Here is a 19,256-nt window from a genome sequence, read left to right as displayed (position 1 = left end):
ATACAAACGACTGGGCTTCATCCTCAGAGTTCGTGTCTCAATAGGTCTGGGACGGGCCTGGGAATTTTCACGTCTAACTAGATTTCCCAGGTAGCGCTGACACTGCTGGTAAGGGCACCACACTCTTCGATCTACTGTACTGGGACCTCTGCCGATCTCCTCCGGATTAAGACAGTTCGAAGTTCTCTGCACCACTGCTGCAGAGGAACCCCGTGTGCTTAGGGCAGGCGGCATTTAGAGAAGATGATCTGCGCGGGATTGCCACAAGCACATTCCCTCCCAGGCCAGTCCCTGACGCTGATAAACAAAAATACAGATATTCGCTCAACAGCCGCTGAGGGTCAAGACAACCGACTCGTTGCGGAATCTCTCCTCGCACGTGACCGCTGGGCGTCTACACTCATATAAGTCCTCTACCTCCTCCCCAGCCCGGGGCCGACGGTCCAAGTGGAGGCGCCGAACAGCCGGAGCGGCCGCGACCCGCGATGGCGCTGCTGGGCGCTCTCGTCTGCTGCCTGCTGGCCACCTGGCACAGCCGTCAGGGCCTCGCGCTGCCCCTGGCTCGCACTGGCGGCCAGAGTCCCACTCCCGTGGTGGGTGAGTAGTCCGTACGCTTTTTTTCCTGGGAGCTGCCCAGGAGCGCCGGCCAAGGCGCCTGCGCAAAGCCGGGACGTGAGGTGGAGCCAGTGGAGCGCCTGGCCCGGGCTCGGCGCGTGGGGCTGTGACTCTGCTGCGGGGCGCCGGGAGGGCGAGGGCGACCAAGGGACCAGAGAGCCAACTCGGCTCCGCAGGGAGGTCGGAGCTGGCTGGAGGAAGGACTCGTGACAGTGGGGTGGGGGGGGCGCTGCAAGGGGAGCGGCGGCCGGATCCTCCTCCAATAAGTTGTTTTCAGTTTGTGTCTCCGGGTGTGTTTTGCTCCCGGGGGAAAGGAAGGGGAAAACTGGGTGTCTTTAGGGAAAGTGAATCTGGGGGTTTGATGCCCCACATTCCCAAAAGCCCGGAATCTGCCCAGCGTGTAGGGAGAGTTGCGCGGTTTTGGCTTTTCAGCAGTGTAAATTTCAGTGGGACTCTCTTTCTTCTGTCCTGCTGGCCAAGTTAGGTGCCTTTTCTTCCCACTCCTCAACCAGAGGCACCTTCACAGTCGCGGTGCTCCCCACTCCTTAGTCTACGTTAGAACCCACAGGGCCTTCATTTCACTTTACCTGGACACCACTGGGCTCCCCGCGGGCAGGGCCAATTTTATTCATTTCCAACACGTAATCCAGTGCCTGTTGTAGAAGTGGTTCTCTAAGTGAGGTCCAGGACCAGGAGCACCACCGTCACCTAAAGTTGTTAAAGATGCAAGTTTTCAGCCTCACCCAAGACCTACCAAATCCCAGACTCCTAGACTTGGGCCCCCACAATTGGTTTAACAAATCCTCCAGGTGATTCTGATGGGTACTACGGTTTGAGAACCACTGGTCCAGAATAGGCAATTGGATGAGAGATTTTATGATGCTACAGGAGCCATCAGTGTCAAAGGTTAAGGTACCCCAACCTCCCTCAACTCCCTCTAAGTATAAGGGCTCTGTTATCTAGAGGGGGGAAGTGAGGTAGATGGAGTTTTTTTTGGTGGTTGGCCACAGCTGTCTCTGAAAGGGCACAGGGCTTAGTGCTAAAACCTCTCCTCTCTATCGCTCATATCACACGACTTTGGAAATGCTCTGGGAGAAAACTGCCTCCTTTTTGTGCAAGAGCCAAGTCCTCATGACTCAGCTGTCTGGCAGTTGAAAGCAAGAAGTGTTAATCTGGTTTCCCAACTGTCAGTCATAACAAGAATTTGTCCCCAATACTTACATATGCCGCTTTCTGCTTTAATTAAAGCTGTTCTTCTTTAATTATGGGGCTGTTTAGGATTTTGAGATAAAATGTCCCAGATTGCATGAGGCCAACCAATGGCAAATTCTCCTTTTGATTTTAAGGATCTGATAGCTGAAAGCCTCGATGACAACCTTCTGGGGTATAGGGAACTTACACACTGCCCTGTTCTGGTAGGGAAGCTGGGTGATGGAGAGTGGAGTCACCTGGGGAAGAGGAAGGAAGAAGGGTAACTGCAATTCAAAGACCCCGTGAAGTGTAGATCCACCAGTTCCATGTTGGATATATTAGTGTATATGCTTTCCACTTGGTGTGACCTTCCTTCTTCTCCCCCTGATTCCCACCTCAAATGCTTGGACTTCTTTACAACACTGTGGCACACGTGCGCGTGTGTGTGTGTGCGCACGTGCTTGTGTGCGTGCAAGTGCACACGCACAGATTTCCAGTCTCAGCTGGCTTTCTATCAAGTCCTATAGATCATAGGGAGACTTCCCCTGGGGGAGTTTGGCCACAGTTTTTTAGATTCAGTAGGTCAGGACCTGCTGGAGTATTGGTAGGAACAGACATTATAAACAAATAAAAACAGCTATTTTAAACAAGAACCATATGCCCAGATATCTGAATTATGGCTTAATAGAGTCTTTGGGATAAATTATACCTTTTAACATATGTTACAAGATTTTTTTGAACATTTATCTAGATATGTTGACAGCACACACATATACATTTTTGGAAACCTTTTTAAAGATTATCAGCAGAACAAGAAAGTCATTGTGTAGTAAAAAGAACTTTGGACTGTGAACTAGAGAATCTGGATTGGTGTGTGGACTCTGCCACAGGCCAGGTTTATGGCCTTGGATAGACAGACAGACAAATAGACACATGGCATTTTGTATAAATTTTATTAGAGGTGGGAGGTGAAGCCTCCAGAGGTTCATTATTCATAAATCTGAAGTTAAAAACCTGTCGGAACTCCATTCTTGGCTTCTGCTTAAAGAACACCCTCAGTGCATCTAAATAATTACCCCTCACTTATCTGTCTAGCATGCAATGTAGTGGAAAGAGCTCTAGACTGCAAGTCTGGAGAGACTGGTTCCAGTTCATCTTTCGTTACTGAGTCACCATGTGATCTTGAGGAAATCCTGAATCTACCCATACCTAAATAATGAATGTTTATTTAGGAACTACTGTAGGTCAGACACAGTCTAGATGTTGGAAATATATATGTCTAGGTACTAGGTGACATCAGAGGAAAGTGTCCTTCATGTGCTTCCACTTTTCTTTTACAAAAATTTAATATAGTAAAAATTTTATGTCTCTTACTTGTCACAGTATCTCATATAGGTCTAGTTGTTATCTATTTTACATGAGGCAAGTGATATGGAAGGACTTTATTTCTTCTGGAAGGACATTTGAATGTGAGCAAACACAGAGAGACACTGTGTGCAGTGGCTAAGAACTATGTGGACTCTGGAGTCAGATTTCCTGAATTGCTAATCTTGGCTCTGCTGCATGTGAAATAAGTGACTTGGACTTGATCTCTGTGTACTGTAGTTCTTTATCTTTAAAATGGAAGTAATGATCAGTTAATACATGTAAAGTATAAGAAACAGTCATTAAAATTATAGTAAGTACTGAATACATTTTACCTATTACCTGGAAATGGGGAAATTCAATCTCAAAGGCAAGCTTGACATTACAGATTAATAACATTAGTATAACTAATGTACTTGCCAGATGCCAGGCCCTTACTTGTACTAAGTCACTTAACCCTCATTCACTGAACAGTAATATTCCAATTTTATAGATGAAACAGGCCAAGATCACATGCCTAGATTAGGAATTAGAGCTTGGATTCCAAGCCAGGCAGTCTGACTTTTTTTTTTTTTTGTCTTTTTAAGGGCCACACCCATCACATATGGAAGTTCCCAGGCTGGGGGTTGAATCAGAGCTGCAGCTGCCACCCTATGCCACAGCCACAGCAATGCAGGATCCAAGCCACGTCTGCGACCTACACCACAGCTCATGGCAACACTGGATCCCCAACCCACTGAGGGAGGCTGGGGATTGAACTAACATCCTCATGGATATTAGTCAGATTCGTTTCCCCTGCATCACAACAGGAACTCTGAAGCCCCCATTCTTAAGCTTAACACTATACGTTTTCTGTATAGTTTACTACATACCTTAACATTCTATGAGTAATAATATACGTATTTACATAAACTGAGATGCATTGTATATTTATATCCCAAGTAAGGGCAGCCTCCAGGGTGATTCTGAAGCTATCTGCCAATCCACTTTATGTGCTGGGTAAAGTTTGTCCAAGCTGGAAAAAAATGTTGGAGTATTTCTACATTATGGAATAAAATAAGTTACTCTTGACCAATGTTTCCAAACGGGGACTGAATACCAAGTAATTGACCATAAAGGCTATTTTATGTCTACTTTGTTCTGGACCTTTTGTTTACCACCTTTTAGCTGTGATCTTAAATGTGTTATAAAATTATAGAAACACTGTGAGAAACAATGTCCCAAATATAATATGCTTTTTCCACTTTAAATTAATTGCTTTCAGATTTCTTCTTTATTATCTATGGGTTTTATTCATACTTAGCTTTTATTACTTGTGTAGCTAAAACTTTACATTCTACTTGTTTGCTTTGTGCTTCTGATGCTACTGTGTTATTTCTGATGTGTTTCTGATTGTAAATTAGTCATAATATGAGTGAGTGCAAAATTCAGAGTGTGAAAAAAATCTCAATATTAAAGCAGTGTATTGGCTGCATATGAGAAGGCAGAAAAATTGTTGATGAAATATGCAAATTAAATATAAGCAAACTTGAGAGCCCTTCAACATGGAGATTTGGATTTTGACTCTGCCATTTATTAAGCTATATATACTCTAGAGACACTAGAGAAAATTTTCTAATTGATCCAGCAATAATTTCTCAACTCTAAAATGAAAACAATGATTCCAACTTCAAAGAATAGTTTGAGAATGAAATGACATAGTGTGTTAAATTGCTTGTCACGATGCCTGGCACGTAGTAAATAACAAAGAGAGATAGTGCTGTGATTATTAGTGTTTCCATCAATGGGAGAATCTTTCTCAAAATGATTTCCAAGCAGGGGTGCTATCAGATGGGTCCCAGGCTTCTCCCTGAAAACCCAAAGGAAGTACCTCCTTTAGCAAATGCTTCCCTTAATATGATAGAAGATGTTCCTCTATTAAATGGCTTTTAAGAACCTTCTGGCTATTGCTAGTTTTTGCTGAAAGCTGAGACAAGGTTTTACAAGAAATTAGGGGTGAGATGTGGTTACTGGTTCTGCAGTCTATTCACTGTGGAGCCTTAACAAACCACATCATGTTTCTTTGTCCATTTTTCTTTTTTTTTTCTTTTTTTCCTTTTTCATGATCTTTGGTGTATTTATTGTAAGAAACTCTTAACTGCTTGTTGCCTGACTTTTGCCCCTCCAGGGAATGTTGATAATGCTTTGAGACTGATCTTTTTTTGGTTAAGATATCACCATTTCATCCTCTTGCTTATAATTATTATTATTATTTTGGCTTTTTAGGGCTGCACCTATGGCCATATGGAGGTTCCCAGGCTAGGGGTGGAATTGGAGCTGTAGCCACTGGTCTAGGCCACAGCCACAGCAACACAGGATCCAAGCCGCATCTGTGATGTACACCATAGCTCTTGGCAACACCGGATCCTTAACCCTTAACCCAAGTGAGGCCAGGGATCAAACCTGCGTTCTCATGGATTTGTTTCCATTGAACCATGACAGGGATTCCTCTCGCTTATAATTTTTAATACGACTTCCTATTGCCTTTGATGTAAAATCCCACATTTCCTTGGAAAAAATGCAAGGACCTTCAAGATATGGCCTTATTTTTAAGTCTGTTCTTCTGCATAAATCAGACATGGCATTTGGTGATCATCTCACAAACCTGCACTTGTCTACAGCACAGACTCTAGAACTGCCTGCCCTGTTTATACACTCTCCTGTTTTGTTTCTTTTTTTTTTTTGCCATTTCTAGGGCCCCTCCCACAGCATATGGAGGTTCCCAGGCTAGGGGTCTAATTGGAGCTGTAGCCGGCCTACACCAGAGCCACAGGAACTTGGGATCTGAGCCGCATCTGCAACCTGCACCACAGCTCATGGCAACGCTGAATCCCCAACCCACTGAGCAAGGCCAGGGATCAAACCCGCAACCTTATGGTTCCTAGTTGGATTCGTTAACCACTGAGCCACGAAGGGAACTCCAACACTCTCCTGGTTTTATCAACTATACCCTCCATAACTTGAAACGAATTGCTTAATTTTAAAGGATTAAAAACAAAAATCCTCAGTTTTGTCACCTCTGAAATTAGAATAACAATTATAATAATTTCCTCATAAGGCTGTCTTATGATTTCATTATTATAGTATCTGATACATTCAGTCAACAAATATTTATTGATTGCCTATTATGTGCTAGACACAATTCTCAATGCTAGAGGTATAAAATTAAGCAGGGAAAATCTCTGCTTTTGTAGACTCTAGTGAATGTAATTGTTTCAATATTAGTTGCTATTATTAATAATGCTTATTTAAGACTTAGCTTAAACATTTTTCTACAAGAAGAATATAAATCAATTCTAAAACCTTAAATTCTGCAAAGGAGACATGCTTTTAAGAAACAATATGGGATTATTATTGACTTCCCAGAAGGATGTCTCCATAAATAGGGCTACACAATGTTTTTTTATATAGTTTTTTATATAGTCTTTGTCAACTAGTCATGCTGCCACTGACCTCATCAGTTCTGATAGGGGTAAATAGTCAGTTCTAGTAAAGTCTTCCTACTGTCCTTAGAATCCTTATTTCTGAGAGGGCAAGATTGCATATAACCTCAGGGCATATGCATATTTAAATTAGTAGGGCTTTCTTCTGTCACTGGGTGGAGCAACTATCTCTAGTCTTATTGTAAATATTTGTATGGGAATTCCGAAAGAGAAGTAGATTTAACACCATTTCTTTCCCCCTCAACAGGACAGTTTTGGCATGTGACTGACTTGCACTTAGACCCTACTTACCACATCACAGATGACCACACAAAAGTGTGTGCTTCATCCAAAGGGGCAAACGCCTCCAATCCTGGCCCTTTTGGAGATGTTCTGTGTGATTCTCCTTATCACCTCATTTTGTCAGCATTTGATTTTATTAAAAAGTCAGGACAAGAAGCATCATTCATGATATGGACAGGGTAAGTGACTATATAAATACCATTAATTACTCAGTATGTATCTACAGTGTCCTAAGCTTCATTAGAATGCTGGATGTCATAAGAACATTAATTACATTTTAAGAATCGTTTGGATTGAAAAAATACTAGGTCAAATTAATCACCTTTCTTAGGGGCAAGAACAACTTTAACAGTCTCAGTGGTTTTTTGGTTTGTTTCTTTTTTTTAGAACACAGGCCTGAGAAAGTTGTCCATGTAAACTAAGAGGTGAATCCATAAACAGCATATTTGTGCCAGTCTCTTGAAGTGTTTATTAATGTGATAATAGGTCTTGATTAAATAATCCAAATCCAAAAGGCAACAATGGGAGTTGATCTGTGATAGCAATTTTGTAAACATCATCTTCTAGTTCCATCCAAGAAGTTCCTGGACATGGGATCAAATCCGAGCCACAGCTGTGGCAATGCAGGATGCTTAACCCACTGTGCCATAGTGGTAAGTCCTCAAGTGACTTTTTATAGAAACTGATCTTGTTCTCTCTGATTCTGTCTCCTTTTTAGGGATAGTCCACCTCATGTTCCAGTGCATGAACTCTCAACAGACAGAGTCATAAATGTGATTGCTAATATGACAACCACTGTCCAGAGGCTCTTTCCAGATCTCCAGGTTTTCCCTGCACTGGGTAATCATGACTACTGGCCACAGGTAAATTTGACCACAACTTACAGAAATGCTTAAAAGATTTTGCCCATCAGTAGACTTAAAATTATGCTTATAACTAGCTGATAACAGGGTCAGGGAGGGGCCTCACGAAGGCAGAGTATGCTCTTACTGCTGACCATTGAGGAAGGCAAGACATGTGCTTTGGGGACTTGAAAGTGACTGTTAATAGTTGATACAAAGTTAGGTCCCTAGTGAGTTTTCGGAAGCCAGTTATCCAGTTTGTGGTTTATTAATTCTGGATTTCCTTTATATTCTTCCTCAGTTTCTCCTTTCTTTTGAATAATTTTGTTCATTTGAATTTCCATGTTCAGGTTAGTAAAAAAGGTTAATGTTAACAAGTGTTTACAATTTGTCAGAATTTCTATTGGGCATACTATGCTACCCATACTCTGATCTAAGCTAGATTGTGATTAAAAACAAAAGCATAGCAAATTATCATAAGAACCAATGTTCAAGATGTAATTCAAGGTAGAGATTGCGTTCAGAATATTTAAGGCTTGAGAGAACCCAGGCTTCACCCTACTAGAACAGCTGTTTATTAAGCAGCCTGTGTATTACAAACAGTTGGATACCAGCCCTGGTTTCAGGAATCTGCTATTGTAGTGTAGAATCTTAGATTTGTACGTATTCAGGAAATCTTAGAGACTGTTGTTTTGTGCAGGGCTTGGCAAACCATGGCCTGTAGTCCAAATGTGCCCTGACACTTGTTTTTGTAAATAAAGTTTTATTGGGACACAGCTGTGGCTATTCTTTCTGCTTTGCCTGTGGCTGCTTTTGCACTGTAATGGCAGAATAGGATGGCTGCCACAGTGACTGTATGGCCCGAAAGCCTGAAGTGTTTATTTGATCTTTTATAGAAAAAGTTTTCTGATTCCCTAATCTAGATCAACTCATCATTTTACAAATGAGAAAACTGAGGCCCAGAAATGTGAAGTTGCTAGTTCAAGTGCTCACGGTCACTTATTTAGTGGCAGAGCCCACATCCTGGGTCTTTTGGGTTCAGCTAAACAAATCTCCTCTCACACACATCCTTTGCTCTTGCCAGACTGACCTATTAATGTTTCCTGAACATGGTATTTACTTTCATGCTTGTCGTTGCCTATGTTTTTCTTTTTGTTTAGAATATCTTTTCCATCTCACATCAAAAGGATGCTTAATGAGGGTTTTTTTTTCCCCTTTTTTTTGGCCATCCTGAGGAACATGGAGTTCCCGGGCCAGGAATCAGATCTGAGCCTCAGCTGTGACCTACACCACAGCTGTTGCTACACAGGATCCTTAACCCATTGCTGGGGCAGGCCAGGGATTGAACCTGTGACCAGGACCTGCAGAGATGATGCTGATTGTACCATATGATCCCATTATACCATAGCAGGAACTCCATGAGGGTTTTGATTGTATTAGTTAATCCAACCTGAATACAGGTGACTTTGAAAAGTTGTATTCTAGGACAAGCTCAAGTTTCAATTGACTTCTTGGCCCTGGGCCTCTAGTCTTGAGATGAACAATATGGGAGTCTTTGTGAGTCAGCCTCTCTACTGATGGTCAGTTTTTGTTAAAACTGAGATGTCAGCCCAGACAGGGCAGAGGTTTCGGGAACGGACAGTCTTCAGGAGCTGGAAGTTACACACAATGTGGAAGTTGTGCACAATGTGGAAGTTGCGCACAATGTCTTCATATGCTTTAGGTGCCAGGCAGACTGGCATAATGGAAAAACATGTGGGGTTTAGAGTCACATTTACTAGAACTAAAAAAACCTGTCCTACTCTGCTTCTAATAGCTTGAGCAACTTGGACAGTAATTCACGTAACCAACCCTGATCATTTGTAAACTTGAAAAGCCTTGGGGAAAGTTAGTGATACTATAAGGAAAGAGCATAGTTTGCTACTTGCACATGATAAGCCCTCAGTAAGTGGAGAGGTGGTTATTGTAGCATTAAGCAATGACATGGGACCTGTGTTTCCCAACACCATTTAGGATCTTTCTTTCTCTCTTTCTTTCTTTCTTTCTTTCTTTCTTTCTTTCTTTCTTTCTTTCTTTCTTTCTTTCTTTCTTTCTTTCTTTCTTTCTTTCTTTCTTTCTCTCTCTCTCTCTCTCTCTCTCTCTCTCTTTCTTTCTTTCTTTCTTTCTCTCTCTTTCTTTCCTTCTTTTTTTTTTTTTTTGCTTTCTTAGGGCCACACCCACAGCATATGGAGGTTCCCAGGCTAAAGGTTGAATCAGAGCTATAGCTGCCAGCTTACCCTACAGCCACAGAAACGTGGGATCCACCTAAGTCTGCAACCTCCACCATAGCTCACAGCAGCACCAAATCCTTAACCCGGTGAGAGAGGCCAGGCATCAAACCCACCACCTCGTGGTTCCTAGTCAGATTCGTTTCCACTTTGCCACAATAGGAAATCCTGTTGTTTTTGTTTGTTTCGTTTTATTTTTATCTCTGCTATTTTTTGAAGCCAAAGATATAGATGCACTATAACTTCTAAAATATATCCTATTATAGGTACAGCTAGGATGAATTGGGCAGCCTGTATTCCTTAAACAGTTAATTTTTTCTCTTTCTAGCTTATGCTCTTATATCTGAAAATCTTCTTTCTCTTATTCTCCTGCCATCCTTCCACCTCAGTTACTACAAATGTCAACTGTAATTTGAAAGTCCCACAACAAATTCTCCTAGAGACTCATATCTGAGATTGAATTCTGGTGAACGTTTAGTAACAAATAAATTGGGTGTGTCATTTCTTCATTAAAACGCCATAAACATGTACCTAAACAAAGCTGCATAAACATACAAATACAGACACAAGACCCTACCTGTTACATCAGAAGGAGATATTTGTGTGGATAGCCCAGGAACTTCTTCCCATTGCTGCTCAAGAAAGTGTTCTGGGCTGGAGACCTCATGTACTCCTGCTCTGGTGAGGCCACCAAACTGGGGTTGTGGTCAGTTCCCATTATTTCTCAGCAATTTCTCAGCAGTGATCATGTCACAGCCAAAAAGGATTGAGATTATAGCATGGTACAAAAATAATTGGATCTAAGAGTGATGGAAGAAAGACTTGAGATTCAGCCCAGCTGCCCTTGGATTAATCACCTAATTTCACTAGTGCTCATATTTCCCACCTTTAAAATAGAGGAGAAAGTCTAGAGTAATGTTTCTATAAAAGATTCTATATATGCCAGTATCTTGGCATCCATCCCAAAGTAAACAAATGGCTAAGATTTCAAGTTTTTGAAGATGCTGATTACCAATTTTTAATCAGAATTTAGATTAGCTTAAGCCACTGTGTAGTTTTCAGACAGATGATTCTGATCTCTGCCACAAATTGAAAATATACTTTGGATAATTAGTTTCAGTTAAAAGAAGTCATTTGTTTATTTCTTGCCCTGAATGTATTTATGTTTTCATCATGCATTATTAGGCATATGTATTAGGAACTAATGTGACTTGGGTGTCATCTTGAAAGGAAATCAGCATTTTAATTAATGATGATATTCTTCTTTAGCGTCTTTAAGAAATAGATGTGTCACCAATGTACAGAAGGAAGTGAGCAGAGTGAAGAAAATGGATTCAATTTTTTAGTATACTTTTTTGGGAAAAAAGTATGAATGATTACCCAATTTCACAAATGATTTCTGTGTTTTAATTCAGTATCTACTTTCTCAAAAATTTTTTTTTCTCCCCTAGAGCTTACCATAAATATGCTTTATTATAATATAATAAAATAGGGTGATAAAAAGATACTTTATAATCTATTATACATATGCTATTAAAAAATCAAAATGTTGATAAAATGTAGGCTGACATAAAGACATATGGTTGCAAGTCTTCATTCAAGAAGTTAAGAAGCTTTATGCTAGTGTTCAGAGGACTTTAATTCTAAAATCATGACATTTTCTCCACTTCCAGGCCTTTCATCTTTAGGTTTAAACCTGTCTTCAGTGTGTCTTTAATGAGCACACGTCCACATCCTTTCTATCCAGCCAGGCCAAAACAAATGCTTTCTTCTGTATATGGCACCATGCTGGTATCTGTGCCATTGGTTTTGCTTGGATTCACTTTCTTTCAACTTGATGAAATCATTTTCAAAGTCTGGCTCAAATGCTGTTTTCACTCTCCCTGCTGACTCTCTGGGCCAGACTTGACTGTTCTTGCTTCTCCACTCCCAGAACCTTGTGGTGGTACCTAGCACACTGGCTTAGAGATGACTGGTTACATTTTGTCCTTCCCAACTAAGTTATAAATTCCTTGAAAAATGTCTCTAGTATTCTTGCATCTCCAGATGCCTAACATAGTAATAATCACTCAAGTAATATTTAAATTAATTAATCCATATATCTTTAGAGTTTCAATGGTGGATTATATTGTTTGTGGCCAGGATCAACTGCCTATAGTCACCAGCGAGGTGTACAATGCAGTAGCAAACCTCTGGAAACCATGGCTGGATGAGGAAGCTATAAGTACTTTAAGGAAAGGTAAGTGAAAGATTTGCTTATCCCCGTTTTGTCTCTATTTTTAATTCAGTTCATGTTTAGACTTAGATCTTTAATGTTTGCTTGGGCGTACTAGTTCTGAAGAGCCCCTGTGCCCAGTTTTTCTGGAGGCCCTGCCATTTCTTCCTCAGTATTCTCTGGCAAGATTCTTGTGTGTTCCCATTCCTTGGATTTTAGATTTCACACTATCCCCAAACATACAAAAGTAGGAGTCGATGTATTAATCTTTTATAAAATTCAGTACTTATTGCCTAGTGCCAAGACATTTAGTTATCTTTTCATGTGAAGTTGGATACAAATGCTGTTACCTCAATATGTGGCACTGGCAGCATTGGACCTGGCACATTAGTAGAGTTTGTTTCTTTCTTTTCTTTCTTTTTATGGCCATACCTGCGGTAAACAGAAGTTTTCAGGCTAGGAGTCGAATCGGAGCTTCAGCTGCTGTCTTATGCCACAGCAACACCAGATCTGCAACCTATACCACAGGTCACGGCAATGCCAGATCTTTAACCCACTGAATGAGGCCAGGGATTGAACCCATATCCTCATCGATACTAGTTGGATTCATAACTCTCTGAGCCACAATGGGAACTCCCGCATAGATTTTCAATGTGTTTGTTAAATCTGATTCTTATCCTTTGACAGCCTAGGTAAGTACAAACTAAATAATGGGCAATAAGTGTAACCTTCCTAAATGGCTTGTAACCATAATTAAGAATTTGCTTTCACAGTATCTATGTATCTGCGTGTCTATTTTTCTAGAATGTATTTAAACATTTGTTTTTATAGGTGGCTTTTATTCACAGAAAGTTTCGACTAATCTGAACCTTAGGATCATCAGTCTCAACACAAATTTATACTACAGCCCAAATGTCGTGACCCTAAATAAGACTGACCCAGCGAATCAGTTTGAATGGCTAGAAAATACACTGAACATCTCTCAGCAAAAGAAGGAGAAGGTAGATATCATAGACCAACATTATCAGGGGATAAACAGAGGGTCAAACTTGTGTATTTATTAGAGTTGGAGGGTCAGGTATTATTAAAAGTATCAAAATTTAAAGATGTTCTTACATGAAACACTTTAAGATTTGCCTCTGTTGTTGATCATTTTATTTTGTTTTGTTTGTAATGCTTTGAGGATTGATTGACATCTGTCGATATTAAAATTTTCTTTGAGCAAGGTCACAGTTACCTTATATCACAAACCATGTAGTTTAAGTGAGACAAGTGCAAATATAGGGCCATTAATAGTTTCATAAATTTCATCTTTTTTCGATAATAAATAGGAAATATGGTATTCACTTTCTAAAATGTAATTAACATGCTTTCTATCTTGAGTATCTAAATGTCAGTGGTTATAATAAATGTGAAATGTGCAGATTCTCATCAGTCCTCTTTGTGTCTCTTCCTCCAGGTGTACATCATAGCTCATGTTCCAGTGGGGTATCTGCCTTATTCAAGGAGCACCACGGCAATGAGAGAGTACTATAATGAAAAACTGATAGATATTTTTAGAAAATATAGTGACATCATTGCAGGACAATTTTATGGACACACTCACAGAGATAGCATCATGGTGCTTTCAGACAAAAAAGGTATTATAGTGTTCTATTTGCATCACTCCAATCTAAAATGCTAGAGCAAAGCAATGAATATCCATTAATTTCTACTGATCCAGTAAATTAAAAGTTTTATTAGATCTACCTGCCAGCCTTTTCTCAGTTACCCTCTATGAGTGTATGGCAACTGTCCAAATCACATTTAGTCCTGCAACTGGGTTTCTTCCTATTAGCTCCACCAGGCCATCATCATTTCATTGCTGTCAGCACAAAAGCCTCTGAAATCCTCAGCTCACTCAAAGTTCTTTTAGATTCTCAAGTTTAGAGAACCATTGCTTTTTATTTACCAGCAAGACTCAAGTTTCTTTCGCTATAACTAGTTTTATCTCTCAGAATTTAAAGGGCAAAGCACAATTTACTGTTAGTTTAAAATAAAATATATTAAGCTCTTTTAAGTGCTTTTTGACATTATCATCTACTCAGCATTAAAAGAAAAAAATAGAAAAAGCTCTAGCTTTAAATAAGACAATGATTATTTTTAAATATCACTTCTGCATGAAGTCAGAGAACTGAGCTAACAAAATAAGGGTCTTGATTTCTTACTAGTCAGCCAGGAGATAAATCAATATGTATTTCTTTTCAATAACTGGGGAACAATTTTGAGATGCTTTACCTTTTTCATCTATAAGAAGTGGGCTTTTTCAGCATTTGATATCTTTTTTTACTCAGAAAGAAATTTAGTTCTGTAATAGATATGTATGAAACACAGTGACACTTTAATCAAATTCTTATTTTATGATTATGGGAATATTATTATAGATAGGGTACAGAAACCTAGCTTTGTATTTTTTATATGTGTATACTTATCATAAGTTGGATATTTTATTATGAAACATTTTGAATATATATGAAGGCAGAGAGAATGATAAAGCAAACCCCTATATACCATCACAGATTCATCTCCCTGTCTATAAGATTCTGCCACATTTATTTTACCTATCCATTTTTATTCTTTTTTTCTGAAATATTTAAAAATAAATCTCAAACATCAAATGTATTTCATCCATATATGCTTCTGTATTCTTTGCTAAAATATATAGATAACTTATATAATCATAATACCATTAACTTATCTAACAAAGTCAATAAATAATTCTTTTAATCTCTCTGTAATAAAACTTTCCCTGTCTTCTCAAAAGTGTCTCTTTACTGTTGTTTCAAATCAGGATCCATCAGGATCCATCAGTATCCCACATGATTTGGCTGTTATGAACTGTTAACCTCTTAATCTAGAACTTGCTCCTATTTTTAATATAAACTCAATTATTAAAAATATGTTTATGTGCATATGTTGTGTCTAGGAAATCCAATAAATTCTTTGTTTGTGGCACCTGCTGTTACCCCAGTGAAGAATGTTTTAGAAAAACTGACCAACAATCCTGGCATCAGACTATTTCAGTATGATCCTCGTGATTATAAATTAGTGGTAAGTTGGAGCGATTTTAGAATTGACCCCATAGTTATACATACATATCTTTGTGGTTTTATTAGTTTAGTTGACTATTTTCAGCGGAGCTATCGTGAGTTGTACTTCGTGGTGAAATCTCAGGATGTCTTTCTTCTTTTTGTATTGGGAATGCAGCCCTTTCTAAGAAGGGCATTATGAGGTTAGCCTTTGGGAAGCTCCTTGTGTCCTCCTAAGGACTTCACATTTATTTAGATAAGGGTCTCATTGGACAGTGCTTTGTTTGTGGACTTGTAGGCATAGAAAATGTTTCACTATGTCATATTTGTTATAATTACTATTTGCCATAACATAGCTTTGAAGAAGAAAATAGGCTCTGAAACCATACTCTCTAAAGAATGATCTTAACCTAACTTCTCCATGTCCTGGTCTATTCATTTGTAAAACAGGGATTAAAATATTACTGACCTTGCTGAGTTGCTAGAGGATTACATGAACAAACGTTTGTAAAGCACTTTAAAAAATGCTTGGCTCATAGTAAGCACTCAATAAATGTTGGCAAAAAGGTTTTCGTAAAGAAAATAAATTGAACTGGACCTTTGAGACCAAAGTTCTCTGGAGCTGGTACATGACTCTGTGCTTTATATCAGTTCAGCATCAAAGGGCTGGGCATTTAGCTTATGGGTACTGCCCCTTTTAACAAACAGAGTTTGAAAAGAATTTCTCAGTTAAAGACTCTATTGATATAAGTATGTTTTTCTCTTAGATGAATTTAATAGGAGATAGCTCTGTTATTTCCTAGAACATGTTTTTACAAAAAAGGCAAGGCAGGAGAAATCTAGTTTAATCCGTAAACATTAGATTAAATGGGAAATAAGACAACTGATTGATAAAATAGCCCAAAGGAATTTTCCTTGCAACTATTAGTTGCTTATTTTTGGTCACAGTTTCAATTTCAGCACTTGTGATAGGTCTGTTCATCTTTTCTATTTCATCTTGGTTTAGTCTTGGAAGATTGTACTTTTCTAAGAATTCATCCATTTCTTCTAGGTTTTCCATTTTATTGACATGTAGTTGCATGTAGTAGTCTCCTATGATCCTTTGTATTTCTGTGATGTCCGTTGTAACTTCTCCTTCATTTCTAATTTTATTGAGTCCTCTCTTTTTTTTTTTCTCGATAAGTCTGGCTAAAGGTTTATCAATTTTTTTATCTTTTCAAAGAACCAGTTTTTCGTTTCATTGATCTTTTCTGTGGTATTCTTTGTTTCTATTTCATTGATTTCTGCTCTGATCTTTCTGATTTCTTTCCTTCTGCTAACTTTAGGTCTTGTCTGTTATTCTCTCTCTAGCTGCTTTAGATGTAAAGTTCACTTGTTTGTTTGAGCTTTTTCTTGTCTCCTGAGGTAGGCTTGTATTGCTATAATCTTCCCTCATAGAACTGCTTTTGCTGCATCCCATAGGTTTTGGAGTGTTTTATCTTTGCTGTCATTTGCTTCCAGGTATTTTTTAATTTCCTCTTTGATTTCTTCAGTGATCCATTGGTTGTTTAGTAGCATGCTATTTAGTCTCCAAGTGTTTGTGTTTTTTGCAGTTTTTTTCTTGTTGTTGATTTCCAGTTGTATAGCGTTGTGGTCAGAAAAGATGCTTGATATGATTTCAATTTTCTTAAAGTTACCGAGGCTTGATTTGTAGCCCAGGATATGATCAATCTTAGAGAATGTTCTGTGTGCACTTGAGAAGAATATGTATTCTGTTGCCTTTGGATGGAATGTCCTGTAAATATCTATTAAGTCCATCTGGTCTAATGCTCCATTCAGGGCCTGTGTTTCCTTATTGATTTTCTGTCTGATTGATCTGTCCATTGCTGTTAGTGGGGTGTTAAAGTCCCCCACTATGATTGTGTTATTGTTGATTTCTCCTTTTAAGGTTGTTAGCAGTTGCCTCATATATTGTGGTGATCCTATGCTGAGTGCATAAGTATTTAAAATTGTCACATCTTCTTCTTGGATTGATCTTTTTATCATTATGTAATGTCCTTCCTGTCTCTTAAAATAGTCTTCATTTTAAGGTCTATTTTGTCTGACATGAGTATTGCTATTCCAGCTTTCTTTTAATTCCCATTTGCATGGAATATTTTCTTCCATCCTCTCAAACTGCTTATTTTTGGATCTGAATCTCTGATACACACACATACATGGGCACGCATGTGCATATATAAGTAAATGTATATGTGTATATACATCTACACACTGATATATGTATATACACACTGATATAGTACCATGTAATTTTTAAAGTGCAAAACAGTTTGTATAGTTTGATTTTATTTTTTGAAAAAGCCAACAATGTAGATACAGAAATATATTCTAAATATTTATATTTGTTTTGTACATAAAGTCTAGAGTGCTGGTAAATGTTTAACAACTGTTCACTATAGGGGAAGTGCTTTTATTTGTGGTGTCTTCCAATTTCCATGATATAAATATTCCCATCATGGCCAGTTTTAAGCTGCCAAAGAGTTATCAACTCACTCACAAGACATCTGAAAATTTGACAGCTAGCACTGTGGGCCACTGCCAACATATGACTGATTTATACAGAACTATTAGCAGTGGTTACTTCTGAGGTGTGTGAATTGAAGGCTTTTCATTTTGTACATCTCCCTTCACAGTTTAGACTATTTTCTGTTATGCTCTTTCATTATTTTTAAGTGAAAAAAAAATAGATTTTTTTATTGATGCCTTTTTTTTTGCTTTAAGAGCAATTCTTTTAAAAAATGATTATACTTTAAATTAAGAATGTCACATAAATTTTATAAAGATCTTCTTGCTCTGTGGTACTTTACATGCCAAAAATAATCCAGACTTTATTACTTGTTTTAACTATAGAATATGCTGCAGTACTACTTGAACCTGACTGATGCTAATCTAAAGGGAGAATCCAATTGGAAGCTGGAGTATAACCTGACCCAGACCTATGACATTGAAGGTTTGCAGCCAAAAAATTTGTATGGATTAGCTAAACAATTTGCAATCCTAGACAGTAAACAGTTTATAAAATACTACAATTACTTCTTTGTGAGTTATGATACCAGTGTAACTTGTGATGAGACATGTAAGGCCTTTCAGATTTGTGCAATTCTGTATCTTGATGTTATTTCTTATACAGACTGCCTCAAACATTATATAAAACACAATCCATAGTAGTTCACAGTTTGTACTCAGAAAATTTGACATTGCTCTATTTCTGAGATCAGTTTGTGGGAATTGTTATGCAAATCTCTGTGAGTTACTGAATGTGAGAAGAATTACTGTCTTTGGTTTTTTATAATGCCCAAATATAGAAATTTTTAACATTCTAAATTTTTCATTATATTGAATATACTTAAATTTCCCATTACGCGAATGATTTTTGGATGTAAATATCTAATCTTCCAGTTTATCTAATTATATCTAATTTATACTCTTGTTGAAATTGTCATTTATACAATAAAACAAATTACTTTTCCAGAAGTATGATGAATTATTTTTAATATGGGAGTGTTCAGTCTTTTAATTCACTCTTGTGGAAACTTCATGTGGAAATTGAGGTTCAAACTATTTAAGTACCATGACGTTAACACTGTTCATGCACTACCTATACCCTTGGGAAAACACCAAGGTTACATTAGGGTTGTCTTGGAGTCTATGAAACATCATAGGACATGTCCTCACTTGCTGTCTTCATTCTGTGAGTTGAAGGGGAGTCCTCTTTAGTATCACTAAGTGTCAAGGAAGAGAGTATCAAAAGTTGCACTTAACGCAACTGCAGTACTAGCACAAGGCCTAGGTCCTAACCCAGTGTCTGGTACTTAGTAAATACTTGCTGAAGTGAATTCACAGATAGGAATATTTCTCAAAGAAATAAGCTAGGGTGCAGAGGTGGCATT

At 38.5% G+C, this 19,256-nt stretch overlaps 1 protein-coding gene across 1 annotated transcript; it reads left to right on the top strand.

Annotated features, from left to right (window-relative positions):
- Positions 1-299: 299 nt before the first annotated feature.
- On the top strand, positions 300-18,840 carry SMPDL3A (sphingomyelin phosphodiesterase acid like 3A). The gene is made up of 8 exons (XM_047759421.1): positions 300-597; positions 6,901-7,114; positions 7,654-7,798; positions 12,187-12,283; positions 13,091-13,260; positions 13,719-13,899; positions 15,225-15,349; positions 18,217-18,840. The coding sequence occupies exons 1-8, from the start codon at positions 486-488 to the stop codon at positions 18,529-18,531; spliced, it is 1,359 nt and encodes a 452-aa protein (XP_047615377.1). The 5' UTR covers positions 300-485; the 3' UTR covers positions 18,532-18,840.
- Positions 18,841-19,256: the final 416 nt, after the last annotated feature.

Source organism: Phacochoerus africanus, chromosome 2, assembly GCF_016906955.1.
Source record: "Phacochoerus africanus isolate WHEZ1 chromosome 2, ROS_Pafr_v1, whole genome shotgun sequence".
In the NCBI taxonomy this organism is placed as follows: domain Eukaryota; kingdom Metazoa; phylum Chordata; class Mammalia; order Artiodactyla; family Suidae; genus Phacochoerus; species Phacochoerus africanus.
Note: the sequence above shows the minus strand (reverse complement) of the source record. Positions and strands in the feature narration are given on the sequence as shown.